The 21,662-nt window shown below is 41.4% G+C and overlaps 1 protein-coding gene across 3 annotated transcripts in view; it reads left to right on the top strand.

Annotated features, from left to right (window-relative positions):
* The first annotated feature begins 1,255 nt into the window (after positions 1-1,255).
* MTMR10 (myotubularin related protein 10) overlaps positions 1,256-21,662 on the top strand; it is a 55,482-nt gene continuing 35,075 nt past the window's right edge. Inside the window, exons 1-3 of one of the 3 annotated variants that reach the window (XM_039217187.1) lie at positions 1,256-1,470; positions 2,056-2,116; positions 21,412-21,548. In XM_039217187.1, the coding sequence (XP_039073118.1) occupies positions 1,411-1,470; positions 2,056-2,116; positions 21,412-21,548 (258 nt within the window). In that variant the 5' untranslated portion in view covers positions 1,256-1,410. Of the gene's footprint in view, positions 1,471-2,055; positions 2,117-15,579; positions 15,585-15,709; positions 15,731-21,411; positions 21,549-21,662 lie in introns of those variants that run through there. The other 2 variants (XM_039217188.1, XM_039217189.1) reach the window with 2 other exon arrangements.

Raw genomic sequence — 21,662 nt, 5'->3', positions numbered from 1 at the left:
ATGATTCATATGACCATATTGGAGCTCCTTGTGACATTAGTTATAAAATGCTGGATTAGTGGTTTATTCGTCAAAGCAAAAGAAGGATCAAGTCTTAACAGATTCACCAAAGTGATATGTCACTAGACCCCTTCCACCAAAGGCTGTTCCAGTTCAGAAATACGTTTCGAGTTAGGAAATGCCCTGTGCTCAATATGATGAAATTCATCTACTAATTGTTAACTGCAAAATTCACAGGAAGGTTTTTTGGTCCATTGCCTAATGAAGGCCCCCACGCTGCTAGTGCCTCACTCTTGCTGGGGTTTTGATCATTTATCTGCTCATTGGGTTTCTGTACCTGTGAGGAGGGTAAGAAAAGAAAGGACATTAACTTGCTTAATATCTCTTTTCTACATTAAATTTTAATAAGGAGGGTAAAAGTTAATAAACTAAGTTGAGGAGTCTGAGTTGCCTGCCAGTGTCATCTGTCAATAGTCCCCAGAGCCACGCCTGTCTCAACATCCCATAGAAATCAGCAGTCAGCTCAGCTGGTAGGACATCCCAGTCTCAAAGCTTTGCGCAAAGACAACAGACGGGATGATGGAAGACAATCTTCCCCAATTGTAGGACCTATAAGGGAGCTTTATCCAGACTGCGCTGGACGTTTAATGTTGGCCGCTGCTGGCAGCACGGGTCCACTTTCCCAGAGCGGTTCCCTCACGTGCTGGACGCACACGGTGACTGGCTGAGTCCGGGGCACCAGAGTCCCCCTCCCCATGCCTGGGCTTCCCCCCGACGACTTAAACCACAATGGTCGCGCGAGCTGGGTGTCTAATCAACAGCCGTCAAGGGAGCTGAGCCAGGAAAAGACACAGCGCAGAGCGGCCGCGAAAGAGAGAGCTCTGAGCCAAGGTCGCCAGCCCCCTCCGGTAGCAACCATGACCCCCGCGGGCCGCCGTAGGTCCCTGTGGGCCCCACTGAGCCCTGCGGGCCGCCGTAGGAGGGCCCTCCCCAGGCTGTGCTCTCAAGATGGCTGCCGAGCCTCGCTCCCCCCGGCGTGCTCGCTGAAGGTCCCGGCAAGAAGGCGGGCGGCGCGAGTCTTGCGTTCCGGGACCAGCGCGGCCTAGAGGCCGGGAGCGGCCGGCCGCCGACCCCGCGCGCACCGTCTCTCGGGGCGGGGCGCCGGGCCCCTTCCGGGGATGGGCCCAGGCGCCCAAGTCGACCCGACTCTGCCCCGGCTCCTCCCCGCTCGGGCGGGCGCTCCGCCGTGTCCCCGCCCGTCAGTCCGCCCGGCCCGGCTGGCCGCAGACAGGGCCTGGGCGGCCGCACGGGGAACTTTGAGCCCGCGGGCGTCGGGAGGCGTCGGCGCTACCGCCTGCCCGCGGCGGGTCCGGGGTTGCGACCCGGCGGGGGCGAAAAGGCGGCGGCATCATGTTCTCCCTCAAGCCGCCCAGACCCACCTTCAGGTCCTACCTCCTGCCGCCTCCCCAGGTAAACAACCCCCTCCTCGAGAACGCCCCTCTCCTTGGCCCTTCCGGGGAGCCGTCGGGCCGACCCCCTGGAAGGCTCCCCGGGTCTCCTTATCCCCAGCCGTGCGATTACTAGAGCCCCGGCGCGTTTCCACGCGCCTTCTCGGGAGCCGCCACTGGATCGATGGAAACTTGTAAAACTTCGCCACGGTCACTCTCTGCCCGGAGACCGTAGTTATGCCGTGTGAGGAGACTCGAGGGAGTGTTTGGAGTTGGGTTTTATTTAGCTCTTCGCCTGGCGATTGTCCGCCCTGTGGCCGCCAGCATGAGTGCGTCGCTTGTGGGCACCTGGTGGAAGAGGTTACCTATCTGTCATAAATGTGAACACCTGGAAACAGCATCGGCAGTTTTAATATTTTTGTCAGACTCCTCAGTCGCTAATGAACAGATCCTTGAAGAGATCTGGTAAAACATGTGAAAGATTTTAAGGGGGCGGGAGGAATATGTGTCTGTTGCATGTGTCATCACTTAGAAAATAAAACTTGCTTTAGTAACTCACGGGGGAGGAAAAGTTTTCATCTTGATTTATTTTGCTGATGTATTTCAGACTGACGATAAGATTAATTCGGAACCGAAGATTAAAAAACTGGAGCCAGTCCTTTTGCCAGGTAAACCTCAGAGTTTCAACGGACACTTTAGTAATGTGGTTTGGTCCAAGATTATTCTACCAACTAGGACCATGTGTTTAACTTGCCCCTTATATTTCATTTTAAACTTTTATCCGGTTAAAAATCTAACGATTCAGGGACAGAAGAACTTGGTGTTTGTCCTTGAAAATATAAGCACCCTAGAAAGCCGTCAAGAATGTCGCTGCCTCTTTTCTTTCCTTTTCTTTTCTTTGTCTCTTTCCTGAAATGGTCATTTTTACAGCAATCGTAAATTGCTTAGGTAGGGAAAGTACTCTTTGCCCTTCTTGTCTGCAACTTCATGTAGTAATGATTAATAGATCATCATTTTATTGGTATGAAAAGCAACTTTTATGATGTCTGGGTCTCTATACCAATAACAGAGCTTAGCAAACTTTGAATTACTTACTTGGCGGTTGTTTTTTTGAAGGTGTCAGCTGTGTTTGCAAATTTACTTGTTTCAGTTTAGAATGGGGTTTCCCTGCAGAGGCACTGTTGACATTTTGGGCCTGAGAATTCTTTGTTGTAGGGGCTGCCCTGCTCATTGTAGGATGTGTAGCAGCATCCCTGGCCTCTGCCCACCAGATGCCAGAGCACCCCCGCTCCTCCACCTCCTAGTTATGACAACCAGACGTCGCCAAAATTTTTTTTTTTTTTTTTTTTGCCTCTGAGAGCAAAATTTCCTCCCAGTGAAGAAGCACTGGTTTAGAGCAGAATTTACCTTCGGAGACCCTAAGAGGTAGAGGTAAGAATTGGTGGCAGATAGGAGTTTTATATGCTTTAAAACATGATTTAATTGGTATTTTGATTGTACAACAAGGTATAATAATAAGGAAAAGTCAGTTGTTTAATGTGACTATTAAGGGAAGTAACCAGATACTTAGGGAAGCCTGTTTTAAACCTGAAATCTAATCGCCTACCAATTTGTGTGGCTCCTGTAAGCATTTAAGAATCTTACTCGTTACTTAATGCTAAATCTATTAAAACGATTAGAACTTATAGGTAGTAATTGAACAGATATGGAAACTTTAAATTTTGTGGTTTAAAATTTTAAATGTTGAGAAGGAACAAACACATTACAGTGTCAACCTCTTAAAAATTATAGATGCTAACTCTTAAAAATTATTTTAAACTTTATTATGGGAGTTAGTTATAAATATTTTGCTTTTATTTTGTTAATGCTTTTTACCCTACCAGTGTGTACTAAATAATCCTTTGTACTTTTCCTTAATATTAACAATAGAATTAATAAGTAACCTTTGCTCCCTGTGCATGCTCTGTTTTGGTCTTAGTCACTCCAGGCATTTCAAAGTCAGCTGTGGGAAACAGAACTCATCTTGAACGAGTGCCTGTGAGCTATTGAACTTTGGCTTCCTTTACTTTGTGTGAATAGGCTCTGTTTTTCGGCCTTGATGTCCCTCTTCCAACATTATGATTTGACGCTAATAAATAACAGGTCTTACATACAAATGATAGTGCTTGATTTTTTTTTGATTAAGTTTTATATTTACAATAATGCTTATGAAAGTGTTACTTTCATCAATGAGCTTGAAGAACTTCACACTGAAAGATTATGGTTTTATAGAATTAGCTAAAGCCTTACCTCTGTACTTAAAAAGTCACAGTTTTCTGGGGAAGGTATAAACTTACTTCGTGACCGTAAGTGGTTTACTTGTGCTAGAAAGGACAGCTAATGATGCATAGGAGCACATGTACCCCAGTGTTCATAGCAGCACTCTCCACAATAGCTAAAACATGGAAAGAGCCTAAGTGTCCATCAACGGACAAATGGATCAAGAAGATGTGGTTTATCTATACCATGGAATACTACATGGCAATGAGAAACAATGAAATCTGGCCATGTGTAGCAACATGGATGGACCTTGAGGGTGTTATGCTGAGCGAAACAAGTCAGGCAGAGAAGGACAAATATCATATGTTTGCACGTATAGGAGGATTAGGAGGAACTTAACTGAGGAACAAAGGGGAGAAGAAGGGGGAAATGGTGGGGGAAAGGGAGAGAGGCAAACCATGAGAGACTCTTGAATGCTGACAAAAACTGAGGACTGATGGATGTGGGGGGGAGGGGGAGATGGGCATGGAGGAGGGCACTCGTTGGGATGAGCACTGGGTGTTATGTGGAAACTAATTTGACAAACTATTTATAAAAATAAATAATAAAAAAAATTTTTTTAAATAAAAAAAGGAAAACAAAAGAAAAAAGACCATTTTAGGATTGAAACTAAAAGTTTAAAAAAAACGTAAAATAAAATCCCATTGTACATTTAAAAAAAAAAAGAAACGAAAGGACAGCTAAATCTGGATGGTCTGATTTGTGTTACTTTTTCTTGCATTAACTCTGGGTACACATAGGTGACGGCTCTGGCACCCTGGGTTCTGTTTGCAGCTACCCTGTTTCCTAGATTAGTGTGTCTTTTGTCTGCCTTCCTCACCCCTTCTGTTCTTACTTTCTTATCTTGGCCTTCCCACACACTTCCCAGTTTCTGTGTGGCCACCTCATTGTGGTCTCTCTTTCCTGCTTTTCCTCTTGAGTGACATGTCTGACCGCTCCTAGAACCTCTATTGCTCCTTTGGCCTGGATCCTACTACTCTACCTGTCAAATCTGGAAGACAGTTGGAAAGTAACTGAGGTATTGGTGAACTAAAGACATGGACTAGGTTAAGACTCACTAAGAGAGCTTAATAATATAGTTCCTGCCTTCATTACAGTCAGAAACCAAGAGAAAACTTGGCTACCTGTGGCTAGACACAGGCACACGGAACAAAAAGGAATTGTTCAGAGATACAGTATTGCATGTTATGCTTGGGCATAGTGCCTTGGATTCAAGGATATCCTACTTTAGATGCCCGAAATTTGAACTTTTATAAGCAGATGAAAATCAGCACAAAATCAATTGTTTGTGTGCAGCTATTGTGTGCTCTGTTGGAACTTAACAAGACTAAATTTAAAAGGATCTTCATCTTTTATTAAATGAGGAAAATAGAAGACACTGATCGCTTAGATTGTGCTTTATGTTACTAATTTTCAGTTTGCCTGGTTCATGAACTTCCTTGAGATGGCAGTTGTACTTAATTCAGCTTTGTGGTTGTGTTGTCTAGCATAGTGCATTGAGATGTTGATTGAGTGAATGACTAAATGAAAGAACCCCTCAGGGGCACCTGGGTGGCTCATTTGGTTCAGCCTCTGACTCTTGATTTCAGCTGGGGTTATGATCCCACTGTTCCTAAGATCAAGCCAAGCATCAGGCTCTGTGCTGATAGCGAGGAGCCTGCTTGGGATTCTTTCTCTCCCTCTCTCTCTCTGCCTTTCTGCCACTCACATGCCGCACTCTCTCTCTCAAAATAAATGAATAAAAATAAATGAATAAAAAATAAATGAAAAAAAGAAAGAACCCCTCAGAACACCAGCTTAAATTGTTGCCATAGTCCTGCACACAGGCAGACAGACCAACTCTCAGATTCAGTAGTCAGAGAAAGACTGTCTTATTTTATGCCTTGTGTCTCTGATGTCTCCCAGAGCCACATTTCTTAATAGAATTTCTTATCTACGCCTGGAAATACAGTGCCCTACCAAAGCAGCTGGCTTTGTCTAGGCTTTCTCTTCATCATTTCAGCATTACAAGAATTTTGTTCTTTTAATGATTGTGTGTATAAAATCACCCCAATCCTTTGGAAAATAGGGAGAGTTTGAATTTTTAAATGATTATGTGTGTGTATATATGTTTTTGCATTTTTTGTTAAGACCAAGTACTGTCAGACTATCTTTGGATCGCTGCTGGACTGGTGAGGCAGTTCACTGAGCATCTGAGTACCTATTGGGGTGTGGCTCAGTGCTAGATGGGGAAAGTGCTGGAGGGGTAGTGTGCCTGATCACAGCAAGGCCTGTGAACAAGGTGGAGGATTGTGACCTATATTACTGTTTTCCAGGGCCTGGCTGGCCTCAGACCTGGATGAAGTTTTTATCAGCCTTTGGTCAAATTGAGAAAATGCAGTTTTTTTCCCATAGAGCTAAATTGATTTTTTTGTTGTTGTTTATTTATTTTTGAGAGAGAGAGAGAGAGAGAACATAAGTGGGAGAGGGACAGAGAGAAAGGAGACATAGAATCCCAAGCAGGCTCCACACTGTCAGTGAAGAGTCCAACACTGGGCTCAAACTCACCAACCATGAGATCATGACCTGAGCCAAAGTCAAGAGTCAGTCGCTTAACTGACTGAGCCACCCAAGCACCCTGAGCTAAATGGATTTAAAGGATTGTCGTGTGTTCTGGGATTTTGTCCTTCCAGCTTCTTTGGTGTAGATATGTTCTGTTAAACTATGGTGACAGTAGCTGTGTCTTTAAAGGAGTTCTGAAGTTAATAAAATTGAAAAGGTTAAGAATTCTGTGTTGGTTGCCGGAATTGTTTTTGTAGTATACCTAATTTGTGGAATCAGAACTTGATGAGGTTTTCATAATTTCATAGGTGCAATTTAATGAGCACTTACACAGAGAGCATCATTAGTTTTGTCTGCCTAGGAGTCTTTTCACTGTCTTTAGAAAAATGTGCCCTCTCTCTTTTGACACTTTGATCCCCATTCCCACACAGTTTTGGGTTCTAGTGTCTCCAGCAAGGATAATAGGCCATTCAGATTGGTAGTAAGGAAAGAGGTCATTTTTGGTAATTCTTCCAGTGACTATAGTTCAGAAAACCTGCCCCAAAGAGTGAAGTCACATATTAGAGAGAGGCAGAGTCAGAGCACTGAGGGAGACTTATGAAGGTGTTAAAGCTCCTAAGCTTCATTTTCCTTGAGGTCCAACTTAAGTCAAAAGCCACAGAATTCTTTTTGCTTAGCTGGCTCCAGGCTCATTTCTGACAGTTTCAGCTAAGATCCTTAACTAACATATAGTTTCCAGGTTATTCTTCATAACAACTGTTATCCAGGAAGCACCAGTTTATCTTCATGTGACGGATGAGAAAATTATAGTTGCACATGTTAAGTAACTTGCCCAGTATTGCACAGCTAGCAAGGGCAGAGCCAGAATTCTGAGCCCACCTTCCAGCCTGGGCCTTTAACCACTACACAGCAGGGCCCACCTGACTGCACTGGTGACGTTAGGGTAGATTTATGCTTTGGAACTGGAGGGAGGGCAGATTGGATGTCCGCCTAGAAGTTCTCTAGTGAGGTAAAAAGAGCTCTGTCCTTGGCTGTGCCCTTTCCACAACAATGACAGATTTTGACCCAACTTGAGGAGCAACTTTGAATTTCAGCCAGAAAATGGACTGTCTTGGGAGGCAGTGGACTTCCTGTCACTGGCTTTGCTAAAGCAGAGGCTGGTAGAATGCCAGCGGCTTTGTCATGAAGTTGTGAGATTTGCAGTAAGTGAGCTTGATGGCCTTTTTTCTCTTCTAGCTCTGGTACAGGACCTTTTTTTAATTTTTTTTAAATATTTTTATTTTTTCTGAGAGAGACAGTGTGAGCAGGGGAGGGTCAGAGAGAGGGAGACCCAGAATCTGAAGCAGGCTCCAGGCTCTGAGCTAGCCGTCAGCACAGAGCCTGAAGCAGGGCTCAAACTCAAAATCCGTGAGATCATGACCTGAGCTGAAGTCTGACGCTTAACTGACTAAGCCACCCAGACGCCCCTGGGACAGGATCTTTTTAAGGATCTGTGAGGTGAGAGGGAGGATGGCTTGAAACTCTATGGCTAATGGTAATGAGTTAATTGTTCAGGTATTGAATGCATGTTTCACACTGTGTGGCAGAGGAGTAAAAAGCTAAAATAAAGTTGGGGTCCTGCCATTAGACAATTTCTGGTTTTTGGGGGAACTACTTCGGGGGAGCAGAGGTTATGAGGACTAGAGGAGGGTCACCTAAGTGAGATTTCTGGGGGGAGGGTGTCAGGAAATGACTTCTGCTCTACATCTTGAGCGCCTGCTAAGCCTCAGCCACTGTGCTAAGCTGCAGCCACTCTGCTAAGGCTGTGTGTCAGCTCAGCTCTTTCCCCTTGCCATCTGTAATGCCAACTGGGCTTGTCAGCATTGAGATTAACTGTTAGATCGATAATGAATGCACTCATTGAGTCTTTTGTAATCTGATCAGAAAAGCATATGACCATGGGCCATCTGAAAATGAAAATAACCATTGTTGGGTAGATGTCTTGTTTGTTTATTTGTTTATTTTTACAAACTGTTTAGACCTGTTTTATGTACTATTTTTGTTTTCTGGCTCACTAATTCTTTTGTCTTCACTTGCATTGTAAATCCCTTAACAGTCTGCTCTCTCTTTCAAGTGTTTTATGTTTTGTGTTGTTTTTTAGTTTTATTTTTTAGTTTGTTTATTTTGAGAAAGAGCGCATATGTATGAGCTAGCATGAGCAGGGGAGGGCTAGAGAGAGAGAGAATCCCAAGCAGGCTCCACACTGTCAGCGCAGAGGCCGACTCGGAGCTAATTCCCACAAACTGCAACATCATGACCTGAACCAGTATCAAGATTCGGACACTTTAATCAGCTGAGCCACCCAGGCACCCCTTTTGTGTTGTGTTTTAGTACCTTTTTGTAGATAACCTTTAGAGATGATTGTAGACTGATTTTTTTTTTGGAGTATTTTAATTCATTCATATGTTGCTTTTGAAAGCCCTGAAGGATTTGTAACTCCATTTGGAGCAATGAACCATGTAACCATTGTGTTTATTCCACACCTATAGAACCTTCAGAGCTGTTGTCCTTAGCTGCCGCTGGAGTACCATAAGCCAGCATTTTGTTACTCATTTCCTCACTTCTGTCACTTCCTCACTTCTGACCGCCAGTCTCTTTGTACCTGAGCTCCTGCTCAGAAACTCCTCATGAACCTGCACAGGTAAAAATCCTGCTTACCCAGGATAAAAATCCAAATTCAGTAACTTCTGTAATTTGCTAACACTCCACCTTGCTGACCTCTGCCCCGTTTCCCAGTGTTGATACTTGCTTCAGTCAGGCTGCTTCCTTTCTCTCTCCCCAGAGCCTGATTGCTTGTGTACGCCTTTGTTACTGTTGTTATCACATATTCTGTCTCAATGCTCTTCTGCCTTCAAGATTTCTTTCTGGTTTCTTCCCAGGGTCTGCACTTCTAACTGTCCTTCAGCCCACGTTGTGGGTGGCACCTAACTGGACATGCTGCTTGATTACATGCTTTTTTGTATTGTGTGATATCCTAAACTGGAGTCTTAGTATCCACGACAGCATCAGACGCTTTGTGTTTGTCCTCCGACAGCATCAGACACTTTGTGTTTGTCCTCTATATAGTTTGAACCTCTCTTAATAATTTTTAGGCCACTTTAATTCCTGAATTTATAGCTAAGGTAACAACTGGTCCCATTTTGTCCGTGACTGTCCTGTGTAGTGCTGAAAGTCTGGCATGCAAAGACTCCTCTCAGTTCCAGACAGCCAGTCACTGTATGTAAAGCCATATATTGAATTCTGCTTTGGGTCTAAATACATTATATTGGTTAATTAGTCACTCTACACAATAAGGTTTTGTCTTAAACTATTTTCCAGGATAAAATGTATGAGAAAGTTAATTTTTATTCATCAAACATGTATTGATTTTCTGAATGTGTAAGGTATCATGAAAGATAATATGGAATTCTTTGGTTCTCTGGAAGTTAAAACCTTAGCTATACCATTTTTGGAGATTTATTAATTTTAGTTATATTTCCTTTCTTATTTATTTTTATGGATGGAAGGGTCTCTAGAAAACAAATTCTGATGATCTCTTGATTCTTTCCCAGGTGGTAGTAAAAACTCCTGACCCATCATATTCTGATTTAGATAGCTTTTTCTGTGGGGCTTTCTACTTAGCCCATGGAAGCAAATTTCCTACTTTACCTTCCATGAGGCCTCCCTGTGGCTTCCCTCCAGTGGTGTGCTGGAAAGTGCTTGGTGGTGAAAACCCTCCCACCAGGGCTGATTGCACGCTGTCAACTTGGGACCATGGAGCTGGGGGTGGAGGGTGTCGGGGGAGGCGGAACTCGATGGATGCTTCTGAGCCAGCACAAGCCTCCCAGCACAGCACGGCCCTGCTGCCCGAGAAGCGCAGGAGCACAGTCTCTGTGAAAACTTCTTTATCTCCTGGAGTTTTGAAGCTTTTGTTGGGTGTTTTTTTTCCTTAGGGGTCACTAATTTAAGATGCAGCAAGAACAACCCAGTACTCTTCTATTTATGTATCTGTCCTCTCTAGGAAGAGGCCATTTTGTATCTTTTTCTTTGCTATCTGTAAGCTAGTGTTGTGGCCCACAGGACTGCAGTACATGCAGTAGCTTTAACAGCTCCTACCCAGTGTTACTTCTTTCTTACTAAGTATGAACAGAAAATTATCATGAGAGCAGACAGCCATGCTAAATGAGCCAACTATTTTAAAGACTGATTCCATGTGAACATAATTTAATGTCATCAAGTAAAACTCAAGCCAGGTTAACTTGACATTTAATTACATGTTTATAATAATAAGACCCAAATAGAGCATCTCCCCAGAAGTGCCCTCCTTTTCTTCCCCCGCCCCATCCCGCCCTACTTCTCTTCCTCTCCCAAGGGCTCATTCCCATTTTCTGCTCTCAGAGCTGTGTGGCACTTACGTTTCCTTAAACAACCGTAGCCCAGAGTCCCCCTGTTCTACTTTTGTTGTTGTTGTTACTTTTCTATTTCTTGTCCAGTTTTTTCTCAGTTTTATTTTTAAATAAACTTGAATTTATAAAGGAGTTGTATAAGAGTGCAGATAGATAACATATACTATTCACCTAACTTCCCATAATGTTAATATCTTACATAACCTTGTTAAATTGAGCTAAATTAAGAAATTAACAATGCTATTAACTAAGCAAGTTTTACTCACATTTCCCTAGTTCTTCCACTGATGGCCATTACTTGTTCCAAGATATCATCTGGGTTACTGTATTGCATTTAGTCATTATATCTCCTCAATATCTTTAGTCTGACAGTTTCTTCATTTTTACTGATGGACTGATGAATTCTTTTGTGTTGGTGCCTGTATCCTTTTGAAATGCTCTCCCTTACCCTGCGTACTCTTTCCTTCCTTTCTGGCATTCTGGAACTACCAGAGACTCCCAACTCCTCTTTTGTTTTCTCTGCCCTGGCCCTGGAATTAGCTGTTTTTGCAAGGAGCCCTGGTTCCTTCTATTGGAGAATGGTCTTTAAATACCAAGATCAGTGTGCTGACTGTGCTTTTAGACCTAGAGGAGACAGTAGAAAATATGCAAGTGTATTACTAACCCAAGTACACACACATCTCTTTATGTCTGCATCCATCTGTGTATATGTGAAAGTTCTCACTTAAGTAACCATGTCTAGCACAGGGGTAGGCAGACTTTCTGTAAAGTATCAGTAAATGTTTTCAACTTTGCAGGCCATAAAGTCTCTTTTGCAAGTACCCAGCTCTGCCTTTGTCCCATGGAAAGAGTCATAGATAATACACAAACAGATAAGCATGGATATGTTTCAGTAAGATGTTACTTAGAAAAACCAGAGCTGGACTTGGTCCATGGGGTGGACTCATTAAATGTATTCTCTTTATCTTTTCTCATTCTCACTGCATTCATGGGCTTGACATTTTACATTTGTGCCATCAGTAAGAGAATCATGTTGCTAGAGAAGAAGGGCTGTCCTCGAGCAAGTGCACCATAAATACAGTTGACTGATGATACGAATGAAGCTGCTGTGTCCTGTCCTACAAGACCTCCATCCCTTTCTTTCCGTTATCACATCCCCTCCCTTTCTCAAGAACCTAAAATCCTATAGTGTAGCCATTTTTTAAGTAAACTTTTGACTATAACGTTCATAAGAAATATGTATGAATCTTTAGCATTACAAGTGAATGAATTTTGTGGCATTGTTTGGACAGTCTTTGGTCAGCTGAGTCGGCTAGTTAAGAAGAGTGGCACAGCATGAAGTGATGGATAGAGGTTATACCTTGTGAGCCAGTAGTTTTACTATGAAGAAGTCAGTGTTACAGGAGTAACGCAGGAGTAACATCTAACTGTGAGAACTGTGAATAATTAATACAGAGTTTTTGGTTTTTGGTTTTTTTTTCTTTTCTTTTCAAGTTAAAGGTCCTCTTAAAATTGCTAGCTAAGATTTCTTGGTAGGAAGAAAGGTTGAATATTCACTAGCTCACATTCTGATGTTGGAAAACATTAGGTTCAAGGAGCTATGGAAGATTTAAATTTTATGTATTTGAATGATTTAATGAGTTCTAGTGTATATTTTTGTCTTTTCAAATTTTTTTCTCATTAGAATCCAGTTGAGAGTAGTACTTTGAATCTCTAGTTATGTTTTTTTTTAATTTTTAAAAACTCATTTTTGAGAAACAGAGACAGAGCATGAGTGGGGGAGGGGCAGAGAGAGAAAGACACAGAATCTGAAGGAGGCTCCAGGCTTTCAGGTGTCAGCACAGAGCCTGATGTGGGGCTCGAACTCACAGACTGTGAGATCATGACTTGAGCTGAAGTCAGACGTTTAACTGACTGAGCCACCCAGGAGCCCCTCTTTAGTTCTGTTTTTGTGCTTCCTGTATTTAGATATAATACATTTCATTTTATGTAAGCATAGGGAAATACTGAGAATTTACTTCTTACTAGTTTTTAAATCTTTTTTTTTTTTTTTAGAGAGCGCAAGTGAGCAGGGAGGGGTAAAGGACACAAGGAGGGAGACATAGAGATACAGAGAGAGAGAAAGAGAGACAGAGAGAGAGAGAGAGAGGGAGGGAGGGAGGGAGGAAGAGGGAATCTTAAGCAGGCTCCATGCTCAATGCAGAGCCCAATGCAGGGCTGGATCTCATGACCCTGAGATCATGACCTGAGCTGAAATCAAGAGTCGGATGCTTAAGTCACTGGGCCATCCAGGAACCTCCTCTATTTTTTAAATCTTAGGAAAGAGATATAACTTCTTTGGGTCCAAGTCCCTTATCTGTCATACTTTATGTGTTGCTGAAAGAATCAAATAGGAAAAATGTTGAGAAATTCCCATTGGTAGATTTATAAAATCTCTCTATGCATATGTGGTAGGCAAGCATACCAGTTCTGGGCCTTTTTTTCTAACTTTGTAATAAGGCTCCTACACAGTTTATCTCCTGACCTCTTGGCTGCTTGGCCATATTAAATTCCTGGTTTCTGTTCTGTCTGGAGCACTTTCTCCTCCATTGGTGGTAGTTGTCTGGTGAACCAGGAGCAGTAAAGTAATTTAATTCATTCACATGTTCAGCACTCTTTCAGTAGACACCTACCTGTCCTAGGCATTTGTCTAGGAACTGAAATTTCAACATTGAAGAAAAATCAGTCTAGCTTCTACCCTCATGAAGTATATGATCCTGAAGGTGGGACAAGCAGTGATTTTAAAATATATATAATGGTAGCTGTGTAAATGCTAGGAATTACAAGTGTATGATGATAGGATTGAGGAATTTAATCTAGTCAGAGAGATTAAAAAGAAAAAAAAAAAGACATTCCTTAGAAAGTGATTAGGCTAAGGGAGAAGAAAGGAATATTCCAGGAAAAGGGAACAGCGTGTGCAAAGACCCCATCTGATAGAAGTAGGATCCCGAGGAAGGCTTAAGAGGGCACTGTGGTATGAGAGTTAGGAGGACAGTGGTAGAGGGTGAGGAGCGAGGGCCTCACAGACCGTGTGAAGGATGCTTGTCTTCAGGATAGACAGTTACTGAGATGGTTTAAGCTGAGAATTTGACATGAGTAAATTTCAATTAAATTCTCAAGTGAATGTTAGGTTGCTATTCATAAAACAGTCTTACACATTTTTAAGAATTCTGTATAAAAGTTACTGCAATTCAAATTTATTATAACATTAGTTTTGTTAAGAGAAAGATCATTTTGAGATTATGGTTGCATTCTTGAATTGGTAAGTATTTGGGGCCTGTCCACAAATAGGTTCTACCCACCAGTGTTAAGGTTTTTGTAACAGAAGTATAGATGAAGTAGATCAGTACCCTCACTTGTCTACCATTGACTCTGGAGATAGATTGCTTAAAAATGTCCCTGGGTCTAGTTGAGTTTTAAATATTGAAAATAAGGTTTATTTTAATGATGACCACGCTTTAAATTCCTTTCAAAGCACATTGTAAATTTTGTTTTGACCTCTTATATTTCTTTCTTTAATCTTCCCTTTTAACTCTAAAGCTATATTTTAAAGCCTTATTGCCAACTAAGTTAAAATTTGAGTGCAGAGGGAAACTTACTTTGGCTTTGTGAAATATACCTTATTAAAAAAAATTTTTTTTAATTCAATTTATTTAAAAAAACAAAAAACCAGTTCTCACCCATTTCTCCCATCCTCCACTTCTAGCAAACTAATTTCTTCTCTGTACCTAAGACCTTGGGTTGTTCTTATTTGTTTATTTGTTTTTTAGATTCCATATATAAAACAGATTATACAGTATTTGACTTACTTCTCTTAGCCTAATGCTCCCAAGGTGTGTGCATATTGTTGCAAATGGCAAGATTTCATTTTCTTTCTCAACTGAATGATATTCCTGTGTGTGTTTGTATCTGTGTGTGTATATCACATCTTCTCTATCTTTTCATCCATTGATGGACACTTACATTGTTTCCATATTTTGGCTATTTAAATAATGCTGCAGTGACATGTGGGTGCAAATATCTTTTCAAGCTATGTTTTCATTTTCTCTGGGTAAATACACAGAAGTGGAACTTCTGGATCATAGGGTAGTTCTATTTTTAATTTTTGAGGAAGCTTTATACTATTTTCCACAGTATCTGCACCAGTTTACATTCTCACCAGTAGTATACAAGGATTACCTTTTCTGTACATCCTTGCCAACACTTGTTATTTCTAATCTCTTTGATAATAACCATTTCAGCAGGTGTGTGAGGGTATATCTCATTGTACTTTTGATTTGCATTTCCCGTATGATTAATGATGTAGAGCATCTTTTCATGTTCCTGTTGTCCATCTATATGTCTTTGGAGAAATGTTTATTCAGATCTTCTGCCATTTTTAAAATCAGGTTTGATTTTGTTTTTGCTGTTGAATTGTATGAGTTCTTTATATATTTTGGATCTTAGCTTCATATATATAATTTGAAAGTATTTTCTTTAATTCAGTAGCCTGCCGTTTCATTCTGTTGATCGTTTCTTTCGCTGTGCAGAAGATTTTTAGTTTGATGTAGTCCTACTTGTTTGTTTTTGCTTTTGGTGCTTTTGGTGTTAGATTAAAAAAATTATCACGAAGGCCGATGTTAAGGAGTTTACAACGTATATTTTCTTCTGTATGCTTTCAGGTTTCATATTCAAGTCTTTAATCCATTTTATGTTAATTTTTGTGTATGATGTAGGATAGTGGTTCAATTTTGTTCTCTTGCATGTCACTATCTAATTTTCTTTCTTTAAAAAAAATTTTTTTTTTTTTTTTTTTTTTTAAATTTTAGAGCAGGTGAGTGTGGAAGAGGAGCAGAGGGAGTATCTTAAGCAGACTCCATGTTCAGTGTGGAGCCTGATGTGGGGCTTGGTCCCATGACCCTGGGATTGTGACCTGAGCCAAAATCAAGAGTCAGACACTGAACTGACTGAGCCACCCAGGTAGCCTAGCTATCTAATTTTTTAAACACCATTTATTAAAGAGACTGTCCTTTCCCCTGTGTATATTCTTGGCTCCTTTGTTACAGATTAATTGATCACATATGTGTGGGTTTGTATCTGGACTCTGTTCCATTGATCCATGTGTCTGTTTACCAGTGTCATATTATTTTAATTACTATAGCTTTACAGGTTGACATCAGGGAGCATTACACCTTCAGTTTTGTTCTTTTTCAGGATTGCTTTGGCTGTTTGGGGTCTTTAATGGTTACATATAGATTTTTTTTTTTAATTTTTTTATTTATTTCTAGGAGAGAGAGAGAGAGAGAGAGACAGCGTGAGCAGGGGAGGGTCAGAAAGAGAGGGAGACACAGACTCTGAAACAGGCTCCAGGCTCCGAGCTGGCAGTCAGCACAGAGCCCGACGCGGGGCTCGAACCCACGAACCGCGAGATCATGACCTAAGCGAAAGTCGGACGCTTAACCGACTAAGCCACCCAGGTGCCCCTACATATAGATTTTAAGATTGTTCTATTTCTGTGATAAATGCCACCGGAATTTTGTTAAGAGATTGCATTGAATTTGTATATTGTTTTGGGTAGAATGGACATTTTAAAAATATTAATTCTTCCAATTGTGGACATGGGTATCTTTCCATTTGTTTGTGTCATCTTGTCTTTTTCATTAATATTTTACAGTTTTCACTATACAAGTTTCTTACTTCCTTGGTTACATTTATTCCTGAATATTTTATTCTTATGTATTTGTAAATAATATTATTTCCTTAATTTCTTTTTCTGATAGTTTGTTTTTGGTATATGGAAATGTAACAGACTTTTGTGTATTGATTTTGTATCCCACTACCTTACTGAATTCATTTATTATAGTTTTAGCAGCTTTCTGATGAAATCTTTAAAGTGTCCATATACAAATAGTACAAATGATGTCATCTGCAAATAGTGACAGTTTTACTTCATTTTCAGTTTGGTTGACTTTTTTTATTCTTACCTAATTGCTGTGGCTTGGAGTTCCAATACTACTTTGAATAAAAGTGGCAAGAGTGTGCATCCTTGTCTCGTTCTTGATTTTAGAGGAAAACTTTCAGTTTTTCTCTATTGAGTATGATGTTAGCTGTGGGCTTGTCATACATGGCCTTTATTAAATGTTTGCTTCTGTATCTACTTTGTAGAGAGTTTTTATCATAAATGGTTATTGAACTTTGTCAGATTCTTTTTCTGCATCTATTGAGATAATCATATGATTTTTATCCTTCAGTTTGTTAATCTGGTGTATCACATTGACTGATTTGCAGATGTTGAACCATCCTTACATCCCTGGAACAAATCCCACTTGCTCATGGTATATGGTCCTTTTAATGTATTATTACTGAATTTTTCAGTTTGCACGTATTTTGTTGAGGATTTTTGCATCTGTGCTCATTAGGTATATTGGTCTATAATTTTCTTTTCTTGTGACAGTCTCGTCCAGTTTTGGTAATTGATCCAATTTATTGGCAATAATGGAGTTCCTAGCTATTACTATATTGTTGTCTTATTTTTCACTATAGGACTGTTAATGTTTTTTTTATATATTTAGGTACTCCTATGTTGGATGCATAAGTATTTACAAATGTTATATCTTCTGGTTGAATTGACCTTTTTATCGTTAGGTAAAACCCTTATTTATCTGTTATCACAGTCTTTTAAAGTCTGTTTTGTCTGAGATAAGTAATGCTACTTATACCTGATTCTTACATATGTGTTCTTATTAATTAGTGCACTTTCTTTTCAGCTTAAAGAAGTCCCTTTAACATTTCTTGTAAAGCCAGTGTAGTGGTGGTAACTTGCTTGTCTGGAAATTTTTTTATTCACTTCTAAACAATAACTTTGCTGTGTAGAGTCTTCTAGGTCAAAAGAATTTTCAGCACTTTGAATATATGGTGTCCTCTCTTCTGGCCTGTGCAGTATCTGCTGAAAGTTCTGATAGCCTTGTGGGGTTTCCCTTGTGTATAGCAAGTTATTTTTCTCTTGACAGAGAGAGAGAGGCAGAGAGAGAGGGAGACAGAGGATGCAAAGCAGGCTCTGTGCTAACAGCTTAGAGCCCGATGTGGGGCTTGAACTCAGGAACTGTGAGATCATGACCTGAGCTGAAGTCAGACACTCAACCAGCTGAGCTACCCAAGCACCCCTTCTCTTAATGCTTTTAATATTCTGTCCTTGTTTTTATCTTCTGACATTGTAATTATAATGTGTCTTTACATGGGTCTCTTCGGGTTTTTCTTACTAGGAACTCTCTGAGCTTCCTGGATGTGGATGTCCATTTTCTTCTCCGGGTTGGGAAAATTTTCAGCCATTATTTCTTCCAGTAAGATTTTTGCCCCTTTCTCTTCTCTTCATGGGAGCCCTGTGATTTAAATGTTAGCCATTTGATATTGTCCAGTAAGTCCTTGAAGCTAGCCTCACTTTTTCCATTGTTTTTTCTTTTTGCTATTCTGATTTGGGCAGGTTCTACTGCCTTGCCTTTGAGTTGACTGATTTTGTTCTTCTTTTTCATCTAGTCTGTTGTTGAACCTCCCAGGAGTATTTTTGATTCAGTTACTGTGTTTGACAATTCTGTGACTTCTATCTGGTACTTTCTTATAGCTTCCTTCTTTTTGTTGAAGGTCTCATTGTGTTCATGTGTTCTCCCCAGTTTGGTGAGCATCTTTATTTGAACATTACTTTGAACTCTTTATTAGGTAAATTATTTATCTCTATTTAACTAAGTTTTGTCTCAGGTTTTATCTTGTTCTTTCATTTGGAACATATTCCTCTATTTCTTCATCTTCCTGGACTCTCTGTATTGATTTCTATACAGTAGATAAAATAACTACTGTAGGAGATTAACCTTATTGTTGAACCCCATCCCAGCTCTTCGTTGTCTCTCAAATGGTTGTCCTTGTCCAAGCAGCCTATTATATTTTTAATAGCTCCCAGTAGTTAAGGATGTGCTAAATCTGTCAGTGTTCAAAGGGGAGGATCTAAGCAACTAGATTCTGGCTGACCAGAAGCCAAACCCTCTAGCATCAACTTTTTAAGACATACAAATATATGTAGTCTTGTGGGACCACAAGTGTAAGCCCTACTGACCACCAGAGCCAGAAGATCTGGAGGTGTTCCCTGAGTAGCAGTCACAAAAATCGGGGCTCTAGCCAAGTAAATAAGCATTTTCTGGACAACACTGGCAAGCTGAAGAAAGGCAGAGTGAGAACATCAAGATGGCCCCCATAGCCTGCTTTCTTCGAGAGCAGTTCTGTAGACCACAACTGTATACCAAACCTGAAACCTGCCCCTCAGGCCAAGGCTCTAGCACAAGCAGAGAGGCCTCCTTCATAGAAAGACTGGGGGCTTGTGCCTGTCTCCTGGCTGCACGGCACCCTAGGGCTGGTAGCCTGCCAAGAACCATCTCTCTGGGGGGCCTGAGTGGCTCAGTCAGTTAAGTGTCCAACTTCAGCTCAGGTAATGATCACACGGTTCATGGCTTCGAGCCCCATGTCGGGCTCTATGCTGACAGCTAGCTCAGGGCCTGGAGCCTGTTTCAGATTCTGTGTCTCCCTCTATCTCTGACCCTCCCCTGCTCATGCTGTCTCTCTCCCTCTCTCTCTCTTTTTCTCTCTTTCTCAGAAATAAAACATTAAAAAATATAATAAAATTAAAAAAAAAAAAAAGAAAGAGAACCATCTCTCCAATTGCCACAGTTACATGGGACCCAGGAATTTAAGTCCTCCCCAGCCACCGGAGCCTGGTGGTCAAGGGATGTCCTCAGGAAGCAGCTGCAAAAACTGGGGCTTCAGACGTAAAAACCAGGGCACCAGAGGCATGTAAAGCTCCCCACTCGGAGACACTGATGCTCTGGAATGCTACAGAGGATGAGCACAAAGACAGTGCCCACCCTCCGAGGTCTCTGGAAAGAATTATAGTCAGACCCTGGATGTGTGCGTAACTAGAAACCTGCCTCTCAGGCCAAAGTTGTGATGATTAGCCAATGGTCCTCCTTCACAGAAAGACTGTGCTCCTGGATCTGTCACCTCTTGCTGTGCTATGAACTCTTTCTCTGTTGGTTACGATCCTGTGAGACCCAAAAGTGTAAATACCACTGGCTACCAGAGCCACATGATGGAGAGATGTTCTGTGGCAGCAATCACAGAAATCAAGGCTCCAGGCAGGGACATGCACTTCTTTCTGGGTAACACCCACCGTTATAGTCCTGTGGGACCAAGAATCGTCAGAGCCAGGTGATCAAGAGGCATTCCCTAGGTTGGCAGCCACAAAAATTTGTGCACCAGATGGATGTAAAAGCTCCCTTCTGGGAGATACTGGTGCTGTGGAGCACAGCAAAGAGAGTATGCAAAAATGGTGCCCACCAGCCTCTGTTTTGGGAGAATATTCCAGCAGGCTCCTAGAAAAGTGTGTTATGTTAGATGCCTGCCCTTCAGGCCAATGCTTTAATGTAAGCAGGTGATCCTTCTTTACTTTAAGTCTGGACACCATTGGCTGCCTCTCTCCTGGGCCCTCAGGTGGGTGAGTCTGTGTCTGAGCCTTTTAAGGGCAGTTTCTCAAATCTCTATGGTCTTATGGGTTTTGGGACATGACCCTCATTGGTTTTCAAAGTTAACTTGTTTTGGGGTCTTGTCTCTCAAGGTATGCCTTAAAACGTGGGATGCCTGACATGTAACATTCAAACTCTTGACTCTTCAGAGAGAACCTCAGGGTTTTGAATGCCATCCTTGTCATGGGTCATCATGCAGGGATGCCCCACCCTCCTACCTGCTTTATGTGGTTTAGTTCTCATTTGCCCAGTGCATAGCCATCACTCAGCCTTCAGGTGTTGTTGGGGTTTTTTTTAATTTTTTAAAAAATGTTTATTAATTTTTGAGAGAGAGAGTCCATGCATGTGAGCAGGGGTGGGGCAGAAGAAAGGAAGACAGAGGATACCAAGCAGTCTCTGCTGAGAGCAGAGAGCCCAATGTGGGCTCAAACTCGCGAACCATGAGAGAGCAACCTGAGCTGAAGTCGAATGCTTACGGGACTGAATCGCCCAGGCACCCCGCCCTTAGTATTTTTTTTTTTTTTTTTGACAGGAAATTACCTATATGTAGCTATAAACTCTGTATCTGTGAGAGGAGGTGAGCTCAGGATCTTCCTACCCTGCCATCCTGAACCCTATTTACCAATAATAGATTACATATTAATTTTGTGGTTAAACCCAAACTCTGTTTCTCATCCCTTAGAAAAGGAATCAAAGACATTGGGATGTAAAGTCACATGTTAATAAAACACAAATATTCCATCCAGTAATACTCTGAAGGAGTGTAGTTTATTTTTTTTCTCCAGAATGCCTTTCAATAAATGATAATGGAAGGCAGTATCACATAGTATTAAAGAACGTAGGTTCAGTTTCATCTTTTCTGGTTGAACCATCTCAGACCCTTAAGCTCTCTGTGCCTCAGTATCTGTAAAAAGGGGGGCAGTCCCTTTGTTACTAGTACCATTGCAAGGAAGGAACACCCGTGGTGCCTGGCACCCGTGAGCTTCCAGCATCCCTTCTTACTGTCACCATCAGAAAGCAGTCCTTGTAGGCCACACAGTGACTGTAGACACTTTATGGTATAGTTGTAGCTCACACAGTATTTTTCTTTTTTAAAAGGAGAAATTGTCGTAAATGAAGTCAACTTTGTGAGAAAATGCATTGCAACGGACACAAGTCAGTACGATTTGTGGGGAAAGCTGATCTGCAGTAACTTCAAAATTTCATTTATTACGGATGATCCAATGCCATTACAGGTGTGTTTTATTTGTGTGCTGTTTAATTGTATCAAGGATTTGACCTTAAGCAGTACATATAATCCCATAAAGCATGGGTATGTAAAGTTATAATAAAATCATTAAGTGATTAAC

Source organism: Hyaena hyaena, unplaced genomic scaffold, assembly GCF_003009895.1.
Source record: "Hyaena hyaena isolate Hyena2069 unplaced genomic scaffold, ASM300989v1 scaffold_670, whole genome shotgun sequence".
Lineage (NCBI taxonomy): Eukaryota > Metazoa > Chordata > Mammalia > Carnivora > Hyaenidae > Hyaena > Hyaena hyaena.
Note: the sequence above shows the minus strand (reverse complement) of the source record. Positions and strands in the feature narration are given on the sequence as shown.